This window comes from Gopherus evgoodei, chromosome 1, assembly GCF_007399415.2.
Source record: "Gopherus evgoodei ecotype Sinaloan lineage chromosome 1, rGopEvg1_v1.p, whole genome shotgun sequence".
NCBI classification, from domain to species: Eukaryota; Metazoa; Chordata; order Testudines; family Testudinidae; genus Gopherus; species Gopherus evgoodei.
Genome location: NC_044322.1, coordinates 23,414,614 through 23,437,188, shown reverse-complemented (window position 1 = coordinate 23,437,188; position 22,575 = coordinate 23,414,614). Strand labels below are relative to the sequence as shown.

The 22,575-nt window shown below is 47.0% G+C and overlaps 1 protein-coding gene across 3 annotated transcripts in view; it reads left to right on the top strand.

Annotated features, from left to right (window-relative positions):
* LOC115650136 (high-affinity choline transporter 1-like) overlaps positions 1-22,575 on the top strand; it is a 52,486-nt gene that overhangs the window by 15,863 nt on the left and 14,048 nt on the right. For all 3 annotated transcript variants that reach the window (XM_030559611.1, XM_030559601.1, XM_030559619.1), the window contains one exon: positions 3,110-3,258. In XM_030559611.1, coding sequence (XP_030415471.1) covers positions 3,110-3,258 — 149 coding nt within the window. The remainder of the gene's footprint in view (positions 1-3,109; positions 3,259-22,575) is intronic.

Here is a 22,575-nt window from a genome sequence, read left to right as displayed (position 1 = left end):
CTAGCACACTACAGGAAGTCCATTACAAGTAGCTGGATTCTGACGGCTACAGCATGGGTGTGGCCTAAATCTGTCCATGGATCCCGTGGCGAAGAAGCCCCATAAGGGGGAGAGAAGCAGGGACAAAATGACACAGTGGAGAAGCAGAGACGGAAAAGCAGAGAAACAGCCTCGCTCTTAACACACTCGCCATTGGGAAAGAAAGGGGAAGCTGTGGCAGCACTCTTAATAAGAAAGAGCAACAGAGGGTACATCTTCACTACCGGCCGTATTGGCGGGTAGCAATCAATTTCTCGGGGATCAATATATCGCGTCTCATCTAGACATGATATATCAATCCCTGAACGTGCTCCTGTTGACTCCGGAACTCCACCAATGCGAACGGCAGTAGCGGAGTCGACATGGGGAGCCGCGGACATCGATCCCACGCCATGAGGATAGTAGGTAACTCGATCTAAGATACTTCGACTTCAGCTATGCTATTCACGTAGCTGAAGTTGCGTATCTTAGATCGATCCCCTCCCCGCCAGTGTAGACCAGCCCTGAGGTAGGACAAAAGAGGGAAGAGAAGGACTGGAGGTGCGTGAAGGGAATAAAAAGGAGGATGACTCGGGGATATAAAGTGGAGAGCTAAAGAAATGAGCAGGGGGACTTGATTAGGAAATAGGAGACACAGAGAAAGAGTGAAAGAGGTGGGCACAGGTACAAACAGATGGAGAAGAGGATGAGAGACAGAAGATGAGAGAGACCAGGGGAAGTGTCAAAAAAGGAAAACTGAGATGTTGAAAAGAATTAAATTGGAAGATAGAAAAATAGGAATGGTTTGTTGGGGTGTTTTTTTCTGAGAAGACGTTGTGATAAACTCAGGACAGACAGCTGCAAGGGAAGGGTAGAAATGAGTCTCAGAGGGTTAAGAGGCTCTCCTCCCTATCAATGGGGGGGGGGGAACTACGGGTCAATCAGGTTCAGCTGAGAAGGGGTTATCAAAATATCAATTAGAATCAGCTGAGAGGGAGCTACCTGAAGTTAATTAGAATCACCTGATTCCAACTAATGGCTGCCTGAGACCTTTTTAAACCCTCCCCTGAAGGGAAGGAAGGGGAAGAGAAGAGAGAGAAGGAGCCCTGCTGCCAGGAGGTTAGGAGCAGCAAGACAGCGAGCCTCACCAGGAGGAGAGGCAGTATTCTCTCCCACAAGGGAGGAAAATATGCTAAAAAGGACTGGTGGAAAGAAGAAACAGACTTCCCTTGTGTCCCAAGGGGGACCACATTACCCAAGCCAGTCTCGCCAGGGCTAAAAGCAGCGGAGGCTGAGGAGACTGAGAAGGTGCCTTGCCAAAGCTTGTAAAGAGAGTTTTCAGAGACAGGCAATGAAAATAATTAAGGGCCAGGCAAAATTTCCATGTGAAGAAAGAATAAAATGATTGTTTACCCTACAGGGGGAGGAAATAAAATGGGACATGCTAAAAGTAACAAAATAATGAGTGGCCTAAAGAAGGTAGGTTAAGAACTTCTATTCACCCTCTCCATAATACAAGAGGAATAGGACGTTCCATGAAAGTGCAAGACAGCAAATGTAATACTGATAAAAGGAAATACTTTTGCACAATGCACATTTAAGCTGTGGAACTCATTGTCACAAGATATCATAGACTCATAGACTCTAGGACAAGAAGGGACCTCGAGAGGTCATCGAGTCCAGTCCCCTGCCCTCATGGCAGGACCAAATACTGTCTAGACCATCCCTAATAGACATTTATCTAACCTACTCTTAAATATCTCCAGAGATGGAGATTCCACAACTTCCCTAGGCAATCTATTCCAGTGTTTAACTACCCTGACAGTTAGGAACTTTTTCCTAATGTCCAACCTAAATCTCCCTTGCTGCAGTTTAAGCCCATTGCTTCTTGTTCTATCACTGGAGGCTAAGGTGAACAAGTTTTCTCCCTCCTCCTGATGACACCCTTTTAGATACCTGAAAACTGCTCACTGCGTCCCAGAGGTTACCAGGATTCAGAAAACAATTAGCTATTTATATGGATAATAAATATATCCAGAGTTATGCTAGTTTTTTTCCAAAAGAACAAATGTTTGAATAGGATAAGCCCTCAGACTGCAAGACATAAGCCAACTTCTAACTGGCAGGGTTAAGGAGCTTTCTGTGTGAATAAGATATTCAATGATTTCAAGTTTTTTTCCACTTTCCTCTGAAGCATCTGGTACTGGTCACCTGTCAAAGGCAGAATACTGGGTAGGATGGAGCACTGTTCTGACAGAGTCGGGCAATTCTTAAATTCCTAGGAAACCCAGACAGAATGACCAGATTGAGAGTCTAGGGATTTAGATGTCGGAGGAGAAAGTATGTGGATGTTGTATGGATGGGAAATGTGGAATACTGAGGATATCTTTCACCAAAGATTTTTTTCTGGGCTAAAGCCACTTTACACATCACCTCTGACTGTTACACATTGGTAAGTGGGTGTAAGTGGGTTTGAAGGAGCCTAGAGGAGTTTAAGCTGGTGTAACTTACACACTGACGGAGCAGGAAGATAGGACTGTAGCAAGAAAACCAACTCACAGGAGGATGTAACTTAAGTATGCCTCATCTTACTTTAACTCACACTCCTTTCCAGCCTCTGGGTGCATAAATGACACCAACTTAGACTTCCTTAAACTCCTTTATACTATCTCAGGTATCATTTCTGAAATTGGTCCTTGGCGTTTCCACTCACAGAGGAATCAAAAGGGAAACGGAACACTGAGACTGAGGACGCTTTGTTGCACTGCTTGAGGCTAGCCAAATTTTAGTACTGACCAAACTGTAAAAATGGAATATTCACAACCGCCACCATGTTGGGGAGTCATTTAAAAGAAAATTTAAAAAATTGTATAATAACTTCTGCTCCATGAGATGCATGAAGACTCCTTGCATCAAGTTTTGGTTTATAACAGGAGTATTGATTGTAGTTCTGTGACTGGCATGGTGCCAACTGTTTAATTATAGTGTGTGTCTGTGTAACCCACAGTTACGTATACACCTGGTTACGTATGTATGTATGTATGTTCGTCTGGGTGTGTGAGTATATATATAAAGTTGTCTTTCTTTGCAGGGGCTACAATGAGTGTGATCTTGGATATCAGAGGATATTTAGCTATCATCATTTCAGCATGTACTGTTATACTCTACACTTTACTGGGAGGACTATACTCAGTTGCGTACACTGATGTGATACAGCTGGTTTTTATGATGGTCAGCCTGGTAAGGCCTATACACTTCTGTGATTTTAGATTGAAGTGTAGCAGAGGTACAGCACAAGAAACCTGTTTATGTAGAGAAGGGGCTTTTTTATTATTTCCTTACCTCATTATTGCATGGTTAATAACAATCTAAGGCCTCATTAAAAAGCAGCCTTTGTTCCAAAGTAAACTACATACAGGATGTGAAACAGAGAAGTTCTGTCGTCATAAAACCAACGCCATTTTACCCAACATTAAATGCAGCCACTTCTGGGGTGGATGGTAATAACTGTTTAACAGCACATACTCACACTGCACAACAGTTTAGGAGAAGAGAAAATACCAGAAATAACTGAAACTACAGGAAGAATTTAGTTTGATTGTACTAATTGCCCCACTTGGAATCAACCCAGTCACTGGGACTAATGCTGCTACTATTGTGAAATTGCCATAAAATTTTATAGTGTATAGTGACAACCTCACGGCAGGTCTACACTACAACCAGGATCAATGCTCTGAGATCGAGCCACCGGTGGTCGATTTAGCGGGTCTAGAGAAGACCCACCAAATTGACAGCAGATCGCTCTCCAGTCGAACCCTGTGCTCTACACCCAACGAGAAGAGTAAGTAAGTTGACAGGAGACTTTCTCCCTGCGGTAACTCAACCTAAGGTACATCGACTACGGCTATGTTATTCACATAGCTGGAGTTACATAGTGTAGGTTGACTTACTGTGGTAGTGTAGACTTAGTCTTAGTTTTATATCTCATCTGAAAGATGACACCCTCCAGCAGCACAGAAACCCTGGAAGGCCATACTGCAGCTATCAATTGACACGGGGGGGAAAAGAGGTACTTATTGAATTCCCAGAAAACAGTTGGAGATTGAATTCAAATAGAGGGAAATAGTTCAAGCCAAGTTCATGCTCCTTTGGGAAAAACAGCTGACTCACATACAGTCCACAAAAGATTCTCTGATTTACACCAGTATAAATCTGGAGTAATCCCACAGAAAATACTCTGACTTTACACCTCCAAAATCCAGAGCAGGATTTGGCCTCATAGATTTATGAGTGTAACTAGATCAGAATCTAACCCAGGTTCAATCCCAAGGATCTTTCAGTATGTCTTATTAAGACAAACACTTCACTGGCTTACAAGAGGATTTACACAGCAGCATAAATCATATGTAAAGCCCTTAATAAGGCGCAGAGCACAGGGTGAACAATAATTCTTTTATGAGGCTGTAGTGTTCTGGTTTCTAGGTCAATTCATCAAAAGACCAAATTTCCTAAGTCCTTCCAAGTGCCTTCCCCAGTAGCGTATTTTAAGTCTAGAATGTGCGAGAGCGTCAGAAACCACCTCAAAGTCAGAATTTATTAGAAAACAATTCTTCTTTCTGCAAAGCTGGAACATGCCATTTTCTAAATGTCTGTGTTAAAACAGCAACAGGTTTCTCAAGCAATACACTATTCAGACTCACAAAAACCTCAATTCTACCCTCTCTCCAAATCACTTTTAAACTGAGGTACAGTTTTAAAAATATAAATATATTTAAGAACTTAAGGGGGAAATATCATCAGAGAATATTTTAGGTATTTTTTTTAAAAAGATTCAAAATTCAGATTAACGTGACACTTGTGTGGGGAACCGCACACATGTTGGAAGATTTGGAAATGCTGATTTCAGGTACCCAAAGTTAGGTGAAAGTTTAAAGAAAAGTCCTTGCCCAATGATGCTTAAAAACAACTCAGTTCTATAAGCACATGTGTAACTTTACTCATGTGAGTGACCCCATTCATTTCAATTACAGTTATGCACATGCTTAAATGTTTGTGGGACAGGTACCTACCTTTCCAGTCCTACATTGAGTTCTATGTGGGAGAATCCCTGCATTTACATAGACCTTCAATGAAATCCATGGGTCTGCAGGCAGGCATGGTGGTCTGTGTAGGACACAGGGTCTGTGTAGGTTCGCACAGTCCTATAAACACTTACATGAAGTACTTAGGCAAGCAGTCCAATGGAACTAATTCACATACATAAGTATTTGTAGGATGGAGCCTTTATGGACATCCAAAACAATCCCAACAGAATGAGCAGTAGGAGGTGACTGTCAGAGTGTTGCACTTTAATTTGTAATGAATGGGTCTGTAACAACACTTCTAAATTAGATGGACTGAAATTAAAACTCTTTAAATCAAAAACAGTGTTTAGTCTTAGCAAGGTCAGCTCTAGCTTCTTTGCCGCCCCAAAGACAGCAGTCAGGCAGCCTGCAGCGGCTTGCCTGCAGGAGGTCCCTGGTCCCGTGGATTCGGTGGCTTGCCTGCGGAACGTCCGCCGGTCCCGCGGCTTCAGCGTACCTGCTGCCGAATTGCGACCTCCCACAGGCAAGCTGCCGAAGGCTGCCTGACTGCCGCCCTGGCAGGGACCACCAGGGCGCCCCTCGTGGCTTGCCGCCCCAGGCACGCACTTGGAGCGCTGGTGCCTGGAACTGCCACTGAGTCTTAGCATATTAGAAAAAGATCATGATGATTATGACTCTGGATCCAACACCACCAATCACTGGAGCTCTGTCTTTGAAGGGTCAGATTACTGCACATATTTCTTGAAACAGTGACCCCACGTATTCTAGAGAGACAGAGAGTGCCTACACAAGCTCTTCTTATGCCAGGATTATTGTGAGTATTCCAAGTGGAAGAGGATGCATTCCATAAGTGGTAAAAGGTCCGGCTCTAGGCACCAGTTCAGCAAGCAGGTGCTTGGGGCAGCCAAGGGGAAGAGGTGGCACGTCGGGCTCTTCAGCGGCAATTCAGTGGCTGGTCCCTTGGTCCTTCTCAGAGGGAAGGACCGGCTGCTGAATTGCCGAAGAAGAAAGTGGTGCAGTAGTGGAGCAGAGGCCCCAATCGCAATCGTGGCTTTTTTTTCGCTGCTTGGGGAGGCAAAACCCTTGCCTTGGAGCTGCCCTGGTGGTAAATGAGACACTAAAACTCACATAACCTATAGCTTCCGACCCCAAATCCCTTCCACAGAATGCTCCTCCAAGGCTCAACACAGGAGTGACTAACTGAGCTCTGCAGAATATTAACTCCATGCAGCCTGACTCCCCTCTCTCTGACACCAGCTGTATGCCAATGTAACTCCATGGAGCTAATCCTGATTTACAGTGATGTGAGATGAGCTTCAGGTCGCATGGGTTTTGGAAGAGCTAGGTTTAGGACACAGCAGCCCTTCTCCTGACTGTAGTTTTTCAGGTGCAGAGATAGCATAAGCCAGGATCTGGCTTCTGCATTTTTGTTCAGACTGTTTTACAGGGAGACCTGCACAGGCCAAAGTGGGGAAACTTTAGTCTTCAGTTTATCTTTCCTTAACTGTTGCAAGAAGCCTGGTATGACCCAAGGGATAGACTTTATTTGAACTCCAAAAGGCTTTATTACTGCAGTCTTCCAACTGCTTTCATGGAACAGCATGGGCCCCCTCTGGTGGCTAGGTTAACACACGTGTCTGATGAAGTGGGCTGTAGCCCACGAAAGCTTATGCTCAAATAAATTTTAGTCTCTAAGGGGCCACAAGTACTCCTGCTCTTTTTGCAGATACAGACTAACACGACTGCTACTCTGAAACAGCTTAACACTAGTCACTTAACCGGCAGCTCAGCCTAATGTGATCCAGAACATGGCTATCCACAAAACAGCTGTCTTCAAAAGGCTTTAGCCATTTAGGCAAGATTGCTTTTTTCACCCAGAATGGGTGCTCAGGATGGGGTGAGGGAAGCAGGAGGCACCAGGAACTGTTGGGTTCCACAAGCACTCTCACACCTAGCTAGAAATAACTGTTCCACTTGTGTCTAGAGAGCACAAGGAGAGTGCAGGCTACCACCCACATCGGCACCAGCCTCTCCCAAAGGGGCAGGACAGACAATGCCCTCACCCTAGCTACGCCAGCCAGCAGAGACGCTCCCCACCGTGGGGAGTGTGTTCTTCTTGAGGCCCAGAGAGCTTATATTTAACATGACATTATTACTTAAACACTTTAACACAGCAACAAGATGCTGCTATAAGTAACAGCCAGCCACAGCTTGCTCTGGCCCGGCAGTCTGGAACCCGGCCTTCCAAAATGGAGGAAGACTTTTGGTCTCTGCTGCCGCACCCCACATCTTTACAGCACAATCACAGCTGTTCCCCACTGGGAGGGCACTATGTACAAGGGGCATAGCCACAAGTGGGCCTGGGTGGGCCATGACCCATCCACTTAGCATCCAGGTTCACACCCTCCAGCCCGGCTCTGCTCTGGCCCCAGCACTTGCCCTGTTCCGCCTACTGGCCAGCACTCCAGCCAGGGGGTAGGGTCAGGACATGGGGGCTTGCCCACTCCACCCACCCAGTGCTCCAGATGGGGAATGAGGTCGGGGGCTTGCCCCGCTCCACTCACCTGCCTAGCACTCCAGTCGGGGAGCAGGGTCAGGCGCTTGTCCCGCTCTGCCCGTCCGGTGCTCCAGCCGGAGAGTGGGGTCAGGGTGCAGGTGCTTGCCCACCCACCCAAAGTTGGGGCCCACCCAAGTGTCCTGGCTTGGCTACGCCACTGCTATGTACAGTAGTACAACATAAAGGAGAGTGTACCAGTGACACTGCTCTTAGTCTTGTATTCTACAGGACTTGTGTCTTCACATCACCACCTCCATGGGCCTTACAGCCAAAGCTGAGTTCTTAAAGATTTAGGGCAAAAGTAAACCTTCAGTTTTTAGGTATGTTCAGGACAGCAGCCTCATGTGCAGATCTGTAAAGAGGGTCAAGGCAACGCTCTCTGAGCGAGTCACATCCAGGATTCTTAAGGGGGAAAGTGCTTGCTGTACCTTGAGAAGGCTCTCTGAGTTATAACAGTGTTGAGTTACCAGTACAGTATCTATTTCAGCGGGGAAAACAGGAAATTGCATTATCACTGCTTAATCATCATCATTGTTCAAGAGGCTGCATGGTTAATATTTCAGCCACTGTTTTGTTAGAGCCAAATGAGATTGCTTCCATTTGATTTGCCACTGGCTGTTCCCAGCTCCATAGCAATGTAATCCATCAAGAAGCAGAGGTAAACTGCACTGGATACAGGGCCGTAGCAACAAAGAACGTGGCCCCCTCCGAACATATGTCCGGGGCCCTTTACAATGCAGAAACTGGAATGCGGTATTTATTTTATACAATATACAGGGTTCATATTATGTATACATAGGCCTACAGTGTACATGTATTCCGTATTTACGCAAAGCGCTTCTTTCGAGCCTTGTTCTCCTCAAATTGGTTAATCAATGCGTCATAGTCCAGAGATCTGGCAATCTTGTTTTCGATTGAGATAACTGCAAGCGCAGATAGCCTGTCATCTGTCATGGTTGAGCGCAGGATATTCTTGATCAGTTTCATTCTGCTGAAGCTCCTTTCAGCACCAGTGACAGTAACTGGTGTGGTCAGAAGAATTCTGATGCAAATGCAAAGATTCGGATATATCTCCTGAAGGCTGTTCTTGTATATGTACGTTAAAAAATTGTTTGCTGTGACAAGTCCTCTCTCTTTCTCGATGACATAAATAAAACGATTCAATTCCATTATGAATTCGTTGGCATCAATGTCTCCCATTTTTCTTTCAAAATTTTTGCTGTGATTCTCCAGTTCATTTTCTCTGTGACACTGCTTCAGGCTGTTAGAGTTGTACAGAAATCCAAACAACTTATACCACTCCACGAGTTGGTCAAATTGCGAGGAAACGGAAGATATGGCCTGATCAGTGAGAACAAGAAAGAACTGTGATTTGAATTTTTCTTCGGCAGAAAGATGACTCGAATCATCAGCACATTCATAATAAAACATTCTCTTCTTACGTTGCACCCTGGTTTCTGGAAACACCTGCTCAATACCCATATGCTTTGCTATTTCAGGTGCATTTGTGACCACAGAGTTATATCCTGTATTTCGATAGTCTTCCAAAAACTTCATTGTAGCACCGACTTCTGCCTGCAGTATGTCAATTGACACATCTGGTGACTGAATTAATTTGCTGGTTTTATTGATGTGAAATAGTATATCGTACCACGTGTACACAGTCAGAACAAAAGGCCACGTAGTAACACGGTCTAAAAGCGCACCGGCTTCTGTTGCTGTATTGCCATCTTTCTTTTCGAGCGCATATTCTCGCAAAGATGACAAAGCATTGCACAATTCTTCAAGGTGATAACGCAATGGCTTCACAGCATCAATTCTCGACTCCCAACGAGTGTCCGATAACCCTTTAACAGATATTGGCATATATTCTTGAAGTATATCCCAATGTGAATGTGAAGAAGAAAAGATAACGTATATTCTGTTAATCAGACTGAAAAAGTTAACAGCATATGTTGTCAGAGGTGTTGTTGTCAGATGCTACCAGTGTGGTGCTCTGCTCTCTCCTTGTTGGTATCACTTGGCTGCGTGCGTGTGTTCCCTCTTGTGCTGTCCCAGCTCTGCAGATAGCTGACACAGCAGACCCGAAGAGAACCCCCAATGACCACAGAGTCTAGTAAGGTACAAAGGCACGTCAGCCAGGTTTATTGTGCTCGGACACACTTGCAGGGTCCCCGTAGATTACTTAGTCTACCGGGCATACTGCGACAGAGTGCCTCTTGTCAATGGACTCGGCTCAGTCAGTGGCGGGACTTTTCACTGCCCCCTAGGCCGGACAAAGACATCGCCCCAGGGATACATTTTTATACACAGGTACAAACAAGTTACACATCACTCCTGACGTATTGAGGTGCAGCCCCTCTACGTAATAAGGTGCCGCCTCTCACCTTGTACATGTTGGTTCGATCAAAACAACTCTATCCATCATATTACCCTTTTGCCCGTCATTGGGATGGGTTGGCCTGTTCCTTGTTATCTGTGTGGAATGTGCAAATATGTGAATGTTCTGATCTCTAGTGTTCAGTACCTTTTAGGTACGTATCTTCTTGCAGCATCAGCCCTTTCCTTGCCAGCTTCTGTGAGCAGGGCCTGCCTCTGGCTCACAGCTTCACTTTGCTTTATGTTAGCAAAGTCTTGGCCATTATTTTAGTTCAGGCCTCAGGCCTCATACTGGGCCTTTATCAGGACCTTCACTTACTACATTCCCCCACTTTTTGTCTTTTTATGGGGAGGATGTTTACCCATCGTCCCGGAAAAGCATAATGCATGGACTAAAGATAACCCAGTGGGCTAAACACTGTTATGTGGTTACCTTATTTTACCATCCATCCACTCATGCCCCATCTGTCTATTTAGTCTGCACATTCCCTCGTACGACTGAGAGACAGATTTTATTATCCAATTATTTTTTAGTCCCTTATGGTGGGCCTTGGAATGTTAGACCATGACTGAGAAATGTAATATTATGATTGATCCTTAGAGGCACTTCCAAATAATTAATATATATGAATTATATGGATATGGCATATATTTGTAGTGTGTATGGGCATATATGTATAGTATGTATGTGTACATATGACACCAACTTATATCCAAGTGTAATCATGTTTTTCCAGCCTGCTGGTGTACTCTGGCCCTTTTACTTTGGTGACACAGATAGAAACACACTTCCATTAGGGCAATTCCAGTTATCATGTGTCTAATCATTAGTAGTAGGCTAAGTATTTTAAAATACTGGGATAGGATTGTGATAGTGTGTCCCACAGTGCTGTGTATATGAGAAGTAAAACAGAAATTTGGAGTAGTGACACTACCACTGAGGCCTATATATATAAATATATTGTAATTAGTTACTACACAGTACTGTCCATTCATATTATAGGTTATCCTTAAGGCTGGTTGTCACCATCTGGTCAGCTTTACTGGGCAGGAAACAGAAGTGGGTAGCTTCTTTGTTCCATTGGTTGAACTGCTCTGTGATACACCAGTAGTTGATGTAGATGCAGTTGTTTCTTATGGATGCTGTCTTCCAGATAACCTACTGAATGGACAGTAACCAATTTATGAAATATTGTTGTGTACCCGGATACTAGACAAGATTGTTTTGACTAACATGTGCCTCAGTTAGGATGCAGTGTCACTGACCCAAATTATGACTGCTACTAACAGGCAATTTGTTTACCCAATTTGTAGTTAATATAACTTAATTTCTTTACCAATTTGTTTTTTCTTTGCCTTCATGGTGTTTGCTGCCATTAGTTTGTTGATTTTTACCTGTGGGTTGGTTAAACAGTTTAGCAAGATTATACACATTGTAGATGTTGTACAGCAATAATACAATACAGCAATAATACAGCTGTACAATGATAGTACAGTAGTACAGCAATAATTCAATTGTTTTTACACAGTAATCAAGTTAAAATTAAATGACAGTTTTTCTGATCCAGCTAATGGTTTTTATCTGATTGTTAACTTAATTGTCCATATATGGTAGATAGAAGTGTATGTGAACAGTCTTTTATTTATAAAGCATTTTTCTTTTCTTGATGCTTGGAGGTTTCTTCACTGTATACAGTTATTATTTGGTGTCTTCAGGGTGTGATATTTTCTGGCATCTTTGGTCTGTGGGATGCAACTTAAACAACTTTTGTTAGTTAACATAGTAAAGTTTTTTTGTTTGTTTGTTTGTTTGTTTTCAGTAACTCAAACTTAATACACAGTTTTAACTTAGTTTGTTTACAATGTAATAAGAACAATGTAATAGGGACCGAGCCTTTTATAACACAAGCTATACTTTTGCAATTGTTGTATAGACGTTCATTTTCATTTGGGGTGGATTACTAATATTTAATACTAAATGTAATGCTTAACAGCTAAAATAAATGCTCACAATCTTTCATGAGAAGGGGTATTGCTTTCCCTTGCTGAACACTTTGTTTTAGTAACATAACTTTAACAAGCTTTTTAGAGTTAGAGTTAATTCGCTTGTGATACCAATTTTACTTTTGTTAACTGTTTAGAAGCACAAACCTTAACAACCATTGCTGCCCATGAACATAACAAAACAAAAGAAAAGCATATAAAATTAAACCAGCTATAACATTAAACCAAAAATATATTTTAAATACAGATACATACAAATACTTTGAGGATATTTGAGGGTATCCTTTCAAAATGCTTTGCTATGTTTGGGAGCCAAAGGTGGAAACCTGTTAAAAACGTGGAAACTTGTTGAAATTGTTTGGTTAGCTTTATGCATAAATTGTTATTTTAAAACATTTTGGTTATGACAGTCTTATAACTATATTTAACAGTGCAAACAAATTTATAAAAAGCCCAAACAAGAAATTGACATTTTGTTAATATTATCTTTACCTTAATGTTGAGGTTTCCCCTTACATTTTATCTTTGAACAATAATTAAAAAAAACTTAAAAAACAAAACTGTGACTGATAAAAGAGAATTCTTTTTGTTTGCAATTGCGTTATTTGTTGAGACAGAAATATATGTACATATATTTGTAACTGAAACCTTTTTGGACTTTGCACAAAAAATTGGTGTTAATAATACTATGATTATACCCCAACCGTGATTTTAAAATACCACATCTCATATATTTTTAAAAGGGTATAAACTTGACTTTTGTTGCAACAAAAAAATAAAAATAAAAATAATTTAAAAAAATTGTTATGTGACACACACAACATAGACACAAGACACACACACAGGACATACAGGACAAACTTACAATTAAAAACAAATGGCGCCAGAATTCTATTCATAACTATACAAAATAACACCACTAAAAATAAAATTAAAAAGGGTTAAACATTTGAATAACAAGTTATTACCTTATTGAAAACTTGCAGCAGGAATTTGATAAAAATATATTAATACTTGCCAAATGTATTGTATTAATTTGGTAACAAGGAATTTTGCATTACTTTATATTTAACATTATTTTAAAACTCTGCTGTATGGAATAAGAAAAGCCCATGTTTCAAATATTAGTTAGTGGTTAGGATTAGAAGCAGAGAGTGCATTTCTGTTGCTTGGCAACCATATCTTCAAGAAAGTTAGGAATAATTCCAGCTGTTGCATTCCTGAAGGGTTAAAATAATTAATTTACTGGATTTAAAGTTTTTACCTTGTTTTCTTTTTGTTTCTTGATTTGTTCTGTTGTTAATTGCTTTATCTTTTGGAGGTTTCTGTAAAAACTATAACTTTTCTCTTTTAAAACAAAGAGAAAAAGTAGAAGTGAGGAGAGGCGGGGGAAAAAGGGGGGGGGTGGCTGAAGAGCAACCTAGATAGGTAGTGAGACCTGAGCCAAGAGAGATTAACTCTATCAAGGCATTTGAAAGTCCAGGCAGCAGCATCAAGTTTAGGAAACTCAGAAAACATATAAAGGACAAAACTTAACTGGTATGTAAAAATATATGAGAAAGAAGGTTCTATTTTCAGATATGAGCGCGGAGTGTGGTTCCATGGGTCAAAGAAATTGGGAACCTGCACAGTTGGGGATTGCACCCCTGGTTTTTATCCTGGCTGTAAGAGGAGATTGGGGGTAGTTACCTGCTCTTGTAAAACCTGAATTTGTTCCCCCAGTGTTTGTTGCTTTTGTGTGCATGCCAAATGGATAGTGGGAGTTCCCTTTTTTGCTGCAGTTAACTGTTTTTGGGCAGCTCCATGTGTTAATGCATCAATTCTAGCTGTTGACCCGCTTAATTTTAGTTTTTTACTTTGAAATTCTTTTTTATTCACTCCCCTGTGATTACGTCGCAGCTCCTGTCTCCTAATGTGCTCTGTGAACTGTTCCATTTTTTCCTTCATTTGATTTACCAATTCAATGAGAGTATTGTTTGCTACTCTTTCCTTCTGTGCACTTACTTGTCCCGTACTGACAGGCACCAGTCTAGGTTCCAGTTTAAGTTTAACTGGAACCTGGCTTTTATCATAAGGTGATGGTTGCAATGCAGTGGACCCAGTTTTATGTTTTAATTTTACTAGGACCACCTCTTTCCACCTCTGTCCCCATTCTTCAGGCACAGGGTAGCTACCTGAAGCCTGCTGTTTACCATCAATATTTATAACAGGGGACGGCACATGTATTTTTTGTAGGTTCCTTACAGTTGTTTTCAGTGTTTCACTCTGTTCCTGTACTGGTTGTCTCTGGGCTGCTTGCCACCCTGCTAAGGCGGTGGGAGCATTCCAGGGCTGTGTAGCTTCTTTTGATTCTTTTAACTGTTTCTTTGTTACTGTTACTTTTGCTTTTTTACTTTTATTACTATTTTTCAGAGCCTCAGTTTCTACCATCGCTTTACATATGCCAGTCCATGTTTCCCCATTCTTCAATTCATATGGACCCCCCTTACTGGCAATCCAGCGGGTCCAAGAGTTATAAAACTCCATGGGGATTAAAAGGGAGGGGATCAGGGGGTTCCCTAGCACGAGGTTTTCTGCCATGTTAGATTGTGATTCTTACAGTGGACAGCTCGCTTACTCACCAGATCAGCGGTCGGGGTCACCAGTGTTGTCAGAGGTGTTGTTGTCAGATGCTACCAGTGTGGTGCTCTGCTCTCTCCTTGTTGGTATCACTCGGCTGCGTGCGTGTGTTCCCTCTTGTGCTGTCCCAGCTCTGCAGATAGCTGACACAGCAGACCCGAAGAGAACCCCCAATGACCACAGAGTCTAATAAGGTACGAAGGCACGTCGGCCAGGTTTATTGCGCTCGGACACACTTGCAGGGTCCCCGTAGATTACTTAGTCTACCGGGCATACTGCGACAGAGTGCCTCTTGTCAATGGACTCGGCTCAGTCAGTGGCGGGACTTTCCACTGCCCCCTAGGCCAGACAAAGACATCACCCCAGGGATACATTTTTATACACAAGTACAAACAAGTTACACATCACTCCTGACGTATTGAGGTGCAGCCCCTCTACGTAGTAAGGTGCCGCCTCTCACCTTGTACATGTTGGTTCGATCAAAACAACTCTATCCATCATATTACCCTTTTGCCCGTCATTGGGATGGGTTGGCCTGTTCCTTGTTATCTGTGTGGAATGTGCAAGTATGTGAATGTTCTGATCTCTAGTGTTCAGTACCTTTTAGGTACGTATCTTCTTGCAGCATCAGCCCTTTCCTTGCCAGCTTCTGTGAGCAGGGCCTGCCTCTGGCTCACAGCTTCACTTTGCTTTATGTTAGCAAAGTCTTGGCCATTATTTTAGTTCAGGCCTCAGGCCTCATACTGGGCCTTTATCAGGGCCTTCACTTACTACAGCATATTTTGATGACTTTGCCGCATCTGAGATCACAAGATTCCAAGTGTGAGCTCCACATGGTACATACAAGGCACGGTCATTTATTTCTAGCATGCGGGCTTGAACTCCTTTATTTTTCCTCTCATATTTGCGCTGTTATCATAAGCTTGGCCTCTTATGTCAGCAATGTCTATTCCTAAGTTGTTTGCCTTTTCAAGAAACGCTTCCAATAAGCCCTCACCAGTTGTATCATGAACATTAAGAAAACCAACAAACGCTTCACGAATATTGACACCATCTTCACCATTGCATTCAACAAAGCGTAATACCACAGACATCTGTTCTTCATGTGACACATCGGGAGTACAGTCCAAAATAACTGAATAATATTTTGCTTTTTTAAGCTGCGCTATGTTGGTCTCTTGAATGTTACTGGCAACAAGTTGAATCAGCTCATTTTGGATCTGTGGACTGAGGTACTGAACATGTGTCTCTGCCTTCTTAATCCTCTGTAAAAGTTCGCTGAGGACAGTATCATACTTTGCAAGCAATTCAAACAGTCCCAAAAAGTTGCCATTCGAAGGATCGCCGAGCTTTTCATTACTTCCTCGAAATGCCAAGTTCTTCTTCGAGTGATTGCTCACATCCATTCCAGGTAGGTGTGCGCGCCGCGCGTGCACGTTTGTCGGAAAATTTTTACCCTAGCAACTCCAGTGGGCCGGCAGGTCGCCCCCTGGAGTGGCGCCGCCATGGCGCTCGATATATACCCTTGCCGGCCCACCCGCTTCTCAGTTCCTTCTTACCGCCGTGTCGGTCGTTGGAACTGTGGAGCGCGGCATAGCTGTCCTCCACGTCCCTAGCTCTCCTTGTTAACTATCGTTATTGTTACAATTGTTAGTTAGATCGTTAAGTGTAGTTAGTTAAGTAATTAGGTGTAATAGTATTGTAGTTAGTTGTTCGCCGGGGGCTGTAGCCCTTCCCAGCACCCGGCACCGGGCTCATGCCTGGTTCGCCGGGCTTTAAGCAGTGTGCGGCCTGTAAGAAGCCTATGCCTACCAGCGACCCCCACGACGCGTGCCTGAAGTGCCTGGGGAATCGCACAGATCGGACAAGTGCCGCATCTGCAAGGCTTTTAAGCCCAGGACAAAAAAGGAGAGAGACCAAAGACTAAGGACTCTCCTCATGGAGGCGGCACTTGACCCGGCGGCTTCGCAGGCCGTGATCTCGGCGCCGGCACCGGATTGCACCGGCACCGGGAAGACTCCCCGGCACCGACCGGGTGCAGAGGCGAGACCATCAGCGTCTGCTACTCCAGCCAGGCAGACCCGATTGGAGCACCCGGCATCGACATCGGCCGCGGCGCCACCGGCACCGTCGACTCCGGGCCCAGTGGGTCCGTCGAGTCCGGTGCCGCCAAGCTCCCCCGTAAGATCTGGGGTTGAGCTATTGGTCCCATCCACACCGGAGACCTTCGCCTCGGCACGGGACCTTATCGCCCTAACGGAGTCTACTCAGCTGCCACCCCCGGTACCTCCGGTGCGGGTCGCATCTAGAGGCAAGCACATGATGTCGGCACCGTCTCGGGACTCGCGCTCGTGATCCAGGTCCCAACGCCATGGTCGATCAAGATCCCACCGCCGCTCGCAGTCCCGGCACCGCTCCCCTCGGTGGTACCAGTCGCACTCGCGGCGCCGATCGACCTCCAGACGGTCGCGGTCTGACTCCAGCCGCCGATACCGGCACCGTGACTCCAGGAGCCAGTCCCTCCGTCACTCGCCGCACCGGTCGACCTCCCGGCACCGAGCTGGTGGCAGGTCCCGGTCCCGATCCCGGCACCGCTATGACTCCCGGTACCGATCCCCGGCACCGAGAAGATCTTCGGTGCCGACCCGCGCAGACCCTTACCAGCCGGGGTCGGCCCCGCCATGGCCTTCTAGGCAGCCATCGGTGTCTTCACAGACAGACAGCGTGTATGCGCTGGGCACCGACAGGCAGGCGGCACTATTCCAAGACCCTCCGCAACAGGACCAAGGTCCGCAGCAGTGGGGGTTTTGGACCCCCTGGGCATACCATCAAGCCCAGGGCCCCCAACAGCTTCCTGCTAGGCCTGCGATGGTGGAGCACAGGGTGCCGGAAGCTTCGTTGTCTCGCCCCCCTCCCTCCCCGGATGGAGAGGAAGGATCCAAGCAGCAAGACTCCGCTCTGGCTCCTGAGACAGAGGCAAGGGCCGAGGGAGACCCCCCATTGGACACTTTCTTGCCGGGGGTCTCCTCATCCTCCTCCCCTGATGAAGCGGTGGCTGGCACCTCCTCCAGTAGCCCTCCCCCGCTGGATCTCAGGGCGCACCAAGACCTCCTTAGGCGAGTAGCTCAGAATCTGAGCCTACAAGCCGAGGAGGTCTCTGAGATCGAGGACCCGATTGTCACCATCCTCTCGTCTGATGCTCCCACCAGGGTCGCCCTACCCTTCATTAGGACGATCCAGGCCAACGCCAATACAATCTGGCAGTCACCGGCCTCCATCCCCCCTACGGCGAGGGGCGTCGAGAGGAAATACATGGCCCCCTCCAAAGGCTACGAGTACCTCCACGTCCACCCGACACCGTGTTCCCTGGTGGTGCAGTCGGTGAACGACAGGGAGCGTCATGGGCAGGAAGCTCCAGCCCCCAAATCCAAGGAGGCCAGACGTATGGACCTCCTTGGACGCAAAGTCTACTCGGCTGGGGCCCTGCAGCTCAGGGTTTCGAACCAACAAGCCCTGCTCAGTAGATACGCGTTTAACTCGTGGGTGGCAGCGGACAAATTCAAAGAGCTGCTGCCACAAGACGCCCGCCAAGAATTTGCGGCCATTCTGGACGAGGGCAAGAAGGTTGCACGAACCTCATTGCAAGCTTCTTTAGACGCTGCAGACTCGGCTGCCCGCACCCTCGCCTCGGGGGTAACGATGCGCCGTATCTCCTGGCTGCAGGTCTCTGGCCTTCCACCGGAGCTCCAACATACCATCCAGGACCTCCCGTTCGAAGGCCAGGGCCTGTTTTCGGAAAAGACAGACCCCAGACTTAAGAGTCTCAAAGACAATCGGGTCATTATGCGCTCCCTAGGGATGCACACGCCGGGAACGCAGCGCAGACCCTTCCGGCCACAGCAGCAGCAGCAGCGCAGGCCATACCCCCAGTTCCGCCAACGGCAGGACCTCAATAGGCGCCGTGGCAGGAATGGAAGGCGTAGGCATTCGGGGAACCAAGGGAGGCAGAATCAAAGCTCCTCTAAGCCCCCGCCTGGACCCAAGCCTTCGTTTTGAAGGTGCGCCCGAGGGCGCAGTAACAGTTTCCCCCACGGATCCTTCCCCCCCGTTTTCCAACCGCCTTTCGTTTTTCCTTCCGGCGTGGACCCAAATAACATCAGACAGCTGGGTCTTGCGTACGGTGCAGACGGGATACCGCCTACAGTTTATATCGTTTCCTCCTTCCCGCCCCCCTTCCTCGTCCCTCTTCAGGGAACCCTCTCACGAGCAATTCCTTCGACAGGAGGTACAGACGCTCCTCAACAAAGGAGCTATAGAGGCGGTTCCGGAAAACGAGAAAGGCAAGGGGTTTTATTCCCGCTACTTTCTGATCCCCAAGGCCAAGGGAGGCCTCAGGCCTATCCTCGACCTGCGAGAACTCAACAAATACCTGGTGAAGTTGAAGTTCCGCATGGTATCCCTGGGGACCATTATCCCATCCCTGGATCCGGGAGACTGGTACGCCGCCCTCGACATGCAGGACGCTTATTTTCACATCGCCATTTGGCCACACCACAGACGTTTCCTTCGATTCGTGGTGGGCCCCCTTCACTACCAATTTGCAGTCCTCCCATTTGGCCTTTCTACGGCCCCGAGGGTATTTACAAAATGCTTGGCAGTCGTTGTGGCACATCTTCGGCGCAGTCGTATCCACATGTTCCCTTACCTAGACGATTGGTTAATTCGGGGCACGTCGGAACTACAGGTTTGCAGCCACGTCCGCGTGATCACCGGCCTGTTTGCTACCTTGGGCCTCATGGTCAACATGGACAAGTCCACCCTGATCCCCACGCAGAGGGTGGAGTTCATCGGGGCCGTCCTGGACTCCACCGTGGCCAGTGCTCTTCTGCCATTACCGAGGTTCCAGGCATTGTCGGCGATCGTTCAGCGATTGCGGACAGCCCCCTTGACATCAGTACGGACATGTCTAACCCTGTTAGGCCACATGGCAGCATGCACCTTTGTGACCGGTTACGCTCGGCTCCGCATGAGGCCCCTCCAGTTGTGGCTCATCGAACATTACCGGCCGACGAGGCAGCCGCTAGACATGCTGATCACAATCCCCCAGGAGGTGTTAGATTCTCTCGGCTGGTGGCTAGACCAGTCCGTAGTGTGTGCGGGGCTCCCGTTCCACCCACCTCAGCCCTCGGTGTCCCTGACAACGGATGCCTCAGATCTCGGCTTGGGGGGCCCACCTGGGAACCCTGAGAACACAGGGCCTGTGGTTCCCGCAGGAGGTGAAGATGCACATCAACATGCGGGAGTTGAGAGCGGTCCGCCTTGCTTGTCAAACGTTCTGTTACCAGCTTCAAGGTCGTTGTGTCGCGGTGTTTACCGACAACACGACGACCATGTACTATATCAACAAGCAGGGCGGCACCAGATCCTCTCCCCTATGTCACGAGGCGATGCGACTCTGGGACTTTTGTGTAGCCCACTCCATTCACCTCACGGCTTCCTTCCTCCCCGGAGTGCGGAACATGCTGGCGGATCGCCTGAGCAGATCCTTCCTATCACACGAGTGGTCCCTTCGCCCGGACGTCGCCCTCTCAATCTTCCAGAGGTGGGGTTATCCCCATGTGGACCTCTTTGCGTCCGGGGGGAACAAGAAGTGCCAGGCGTTCTGATCCTTTCAGGGCAGGGAGCCCGGGTCTATAGCGGATGCCTTCCTTATTCCGTGGATGACCCACTTGTACTACGCGTTTCCCCCGTTCCCACTGGTCCACAGGGTCCTTCTGAAGGTGCGCAGGGACAGGGCTCGCGTAATCATAGTAGCCCCGGCGTGGCCCAGGCAACATTGGTACCCCATGCTGCTGGACCTGGCCATAGCCGACCCAGTTCCCCTGCCCCTTCACCCGGACCTGATTACCCAGGAACACGGGACTCTCTGTCACCCGGACCTGCAGTCGCTGCACCTAGCGGCGTGGTTCCTGCGTGGCTGACCGGTTCTGAACTGCGCTGCTCCACCCCGGTACGGGAGGTACTTTTGGGCAGCAGGAAGCCTTCCACTAGAGCGACATACTCGGACAAGTGGAAGCGTTTCTCCTGTTGGTGCGTGGAGAAAGGTCTCCGCCCTATGGAAGTTTCGGTGGCCAATATCTTAGACTATGTTTGGTCCCTCAAACAACAGGGTCTGGCGATATCGTTGTTGCGGGTCCACCTGGCAGCCATCTCCACCTTTCACCCCGGTGGGGATGGCCGCTCCGTTTTTTCTCACCCGACGGTGTCTAGATTCCTGAAGGGGCTGGAACGTTTATACCCTAACGTCCGACTCCCTGCTCCAACCTGGGATCTTAACCTAGTGTTGTCTCGGCTCATGGGGCCCCCCTTTGAGCCGTTAGCTACTTGCTCCCTACTCTATCTCTCTTGGAAGACTGCCTTTCTAGTAGCTATCACCTCAGCTAGGCGGGTGTCGGAACTCCGGGCTCTTGTGGTAGACCCCCCGTATACAGTCTTCCACAAGGATAAGGTGCAGCTGAGGCCACACCCTGCCTTTCTCCCCATGGTAGTCTCGACCTTTCACATCAACCAAGAGATATTCCTCCCGCTTTTTTTCCCGAAACCTCACTCTTCATGCAGGGAGCAGCAGCTCCACTCGCTTGATGTCCGTAGGGCTCTCGCGTTCTATGTGGAGAGAACCAAACCGTTCCGCAAATCCCCCCAGCTTTTCGTGGCAGTAGCGGACCGCATGAAGGGGCTTCCTATCTCCTCCCAGAGGTTATCATCATGGGTAACGTCCTGTATCAGGACCTGCTATGACTTGGCCCACGTCCCTATGGGCCGTAGGACTGCGCATTCTACCAGGGCGCAGGCATCGTCGCTGGCTTTCCTCGCCCGTGTGCCCATCCAGGAAATCTGTCGGGCAGCGACCTGGTCATCGGTCCACACCTTTGCTTCCCACTACGCCCTGGTCCAGCAGTCAAGAGAGGACGCGGCCTTCGGATCTGCAGTGCTCCATGCCAAGACTTCTCACTCCGACCCCACCGCCTAGGTATGGCTTGGGATTCACCTACCTGGAATGGATGTGAGCAATCACTCGAAGAAGAAAAGACGGTTACTCACCTTTGTAACTGTTGTTCTTCGAGATGTGTTGCTCACATCCATTCCACACCCACCCTCCTTCCCCACTGTCGGAGTAGCCGGCAAGAAGGAACTGAGGAGCGGGTGGGCCGGCAAGGGTATATATCGAGCGCCATGGCGGCGCCACTCCAGGGGGCGACCTGCCGGCCCACTGGAGTTGCTAGGGTAAAAAGTTTCCGACGAACGTGCACGCGCGGCGCGCACACCTACCTGGAATGGATGTGAGCAACACATCTCGAAGAACAACAGTTACAAAGGTGAGTAACCGTCTTTTTCTTTCAGACAAGAAAATAACAAGATCAACCATGCGTTTGACAACATTTCTCCAGAAATCTCTTTCTTTCAGAAAAGCCTGCAATTCGAGTTGGTCAATAGATGTACGGTTTACTATGCCTGACCAAAGGTCAAACCATTTCACCATACAGTCTTGATGACCTTTGCCTGTTTCATGCTGCTGAAGTCTTTTTGACAGTGCTTTCCAAGCAGATGTTCCATGACGTAGCGGTATGTGGCCAGTGCCAAATAATTTACAACAAAAAATGGCATCTTTCTGAACTGAGTACATTAACCATGAACGTCTTATTTTCTCGCCATTTGCCATGGTTTGATAGAAATGAGTACTTGTGAACCTCCGTCTTTCCTCGTTAAATGGAAATTCGTAACTTTCATTCTGCTGCGGTGGGCCACGTGCAACAATGTCACACACTTGCCTGTCCGATATTATAGATGGCCAATCTCCTGGATCATCAGTCAGTGGTTCAGATTCAAATACTTCTTTCCCGGCAGCAGCTGGAA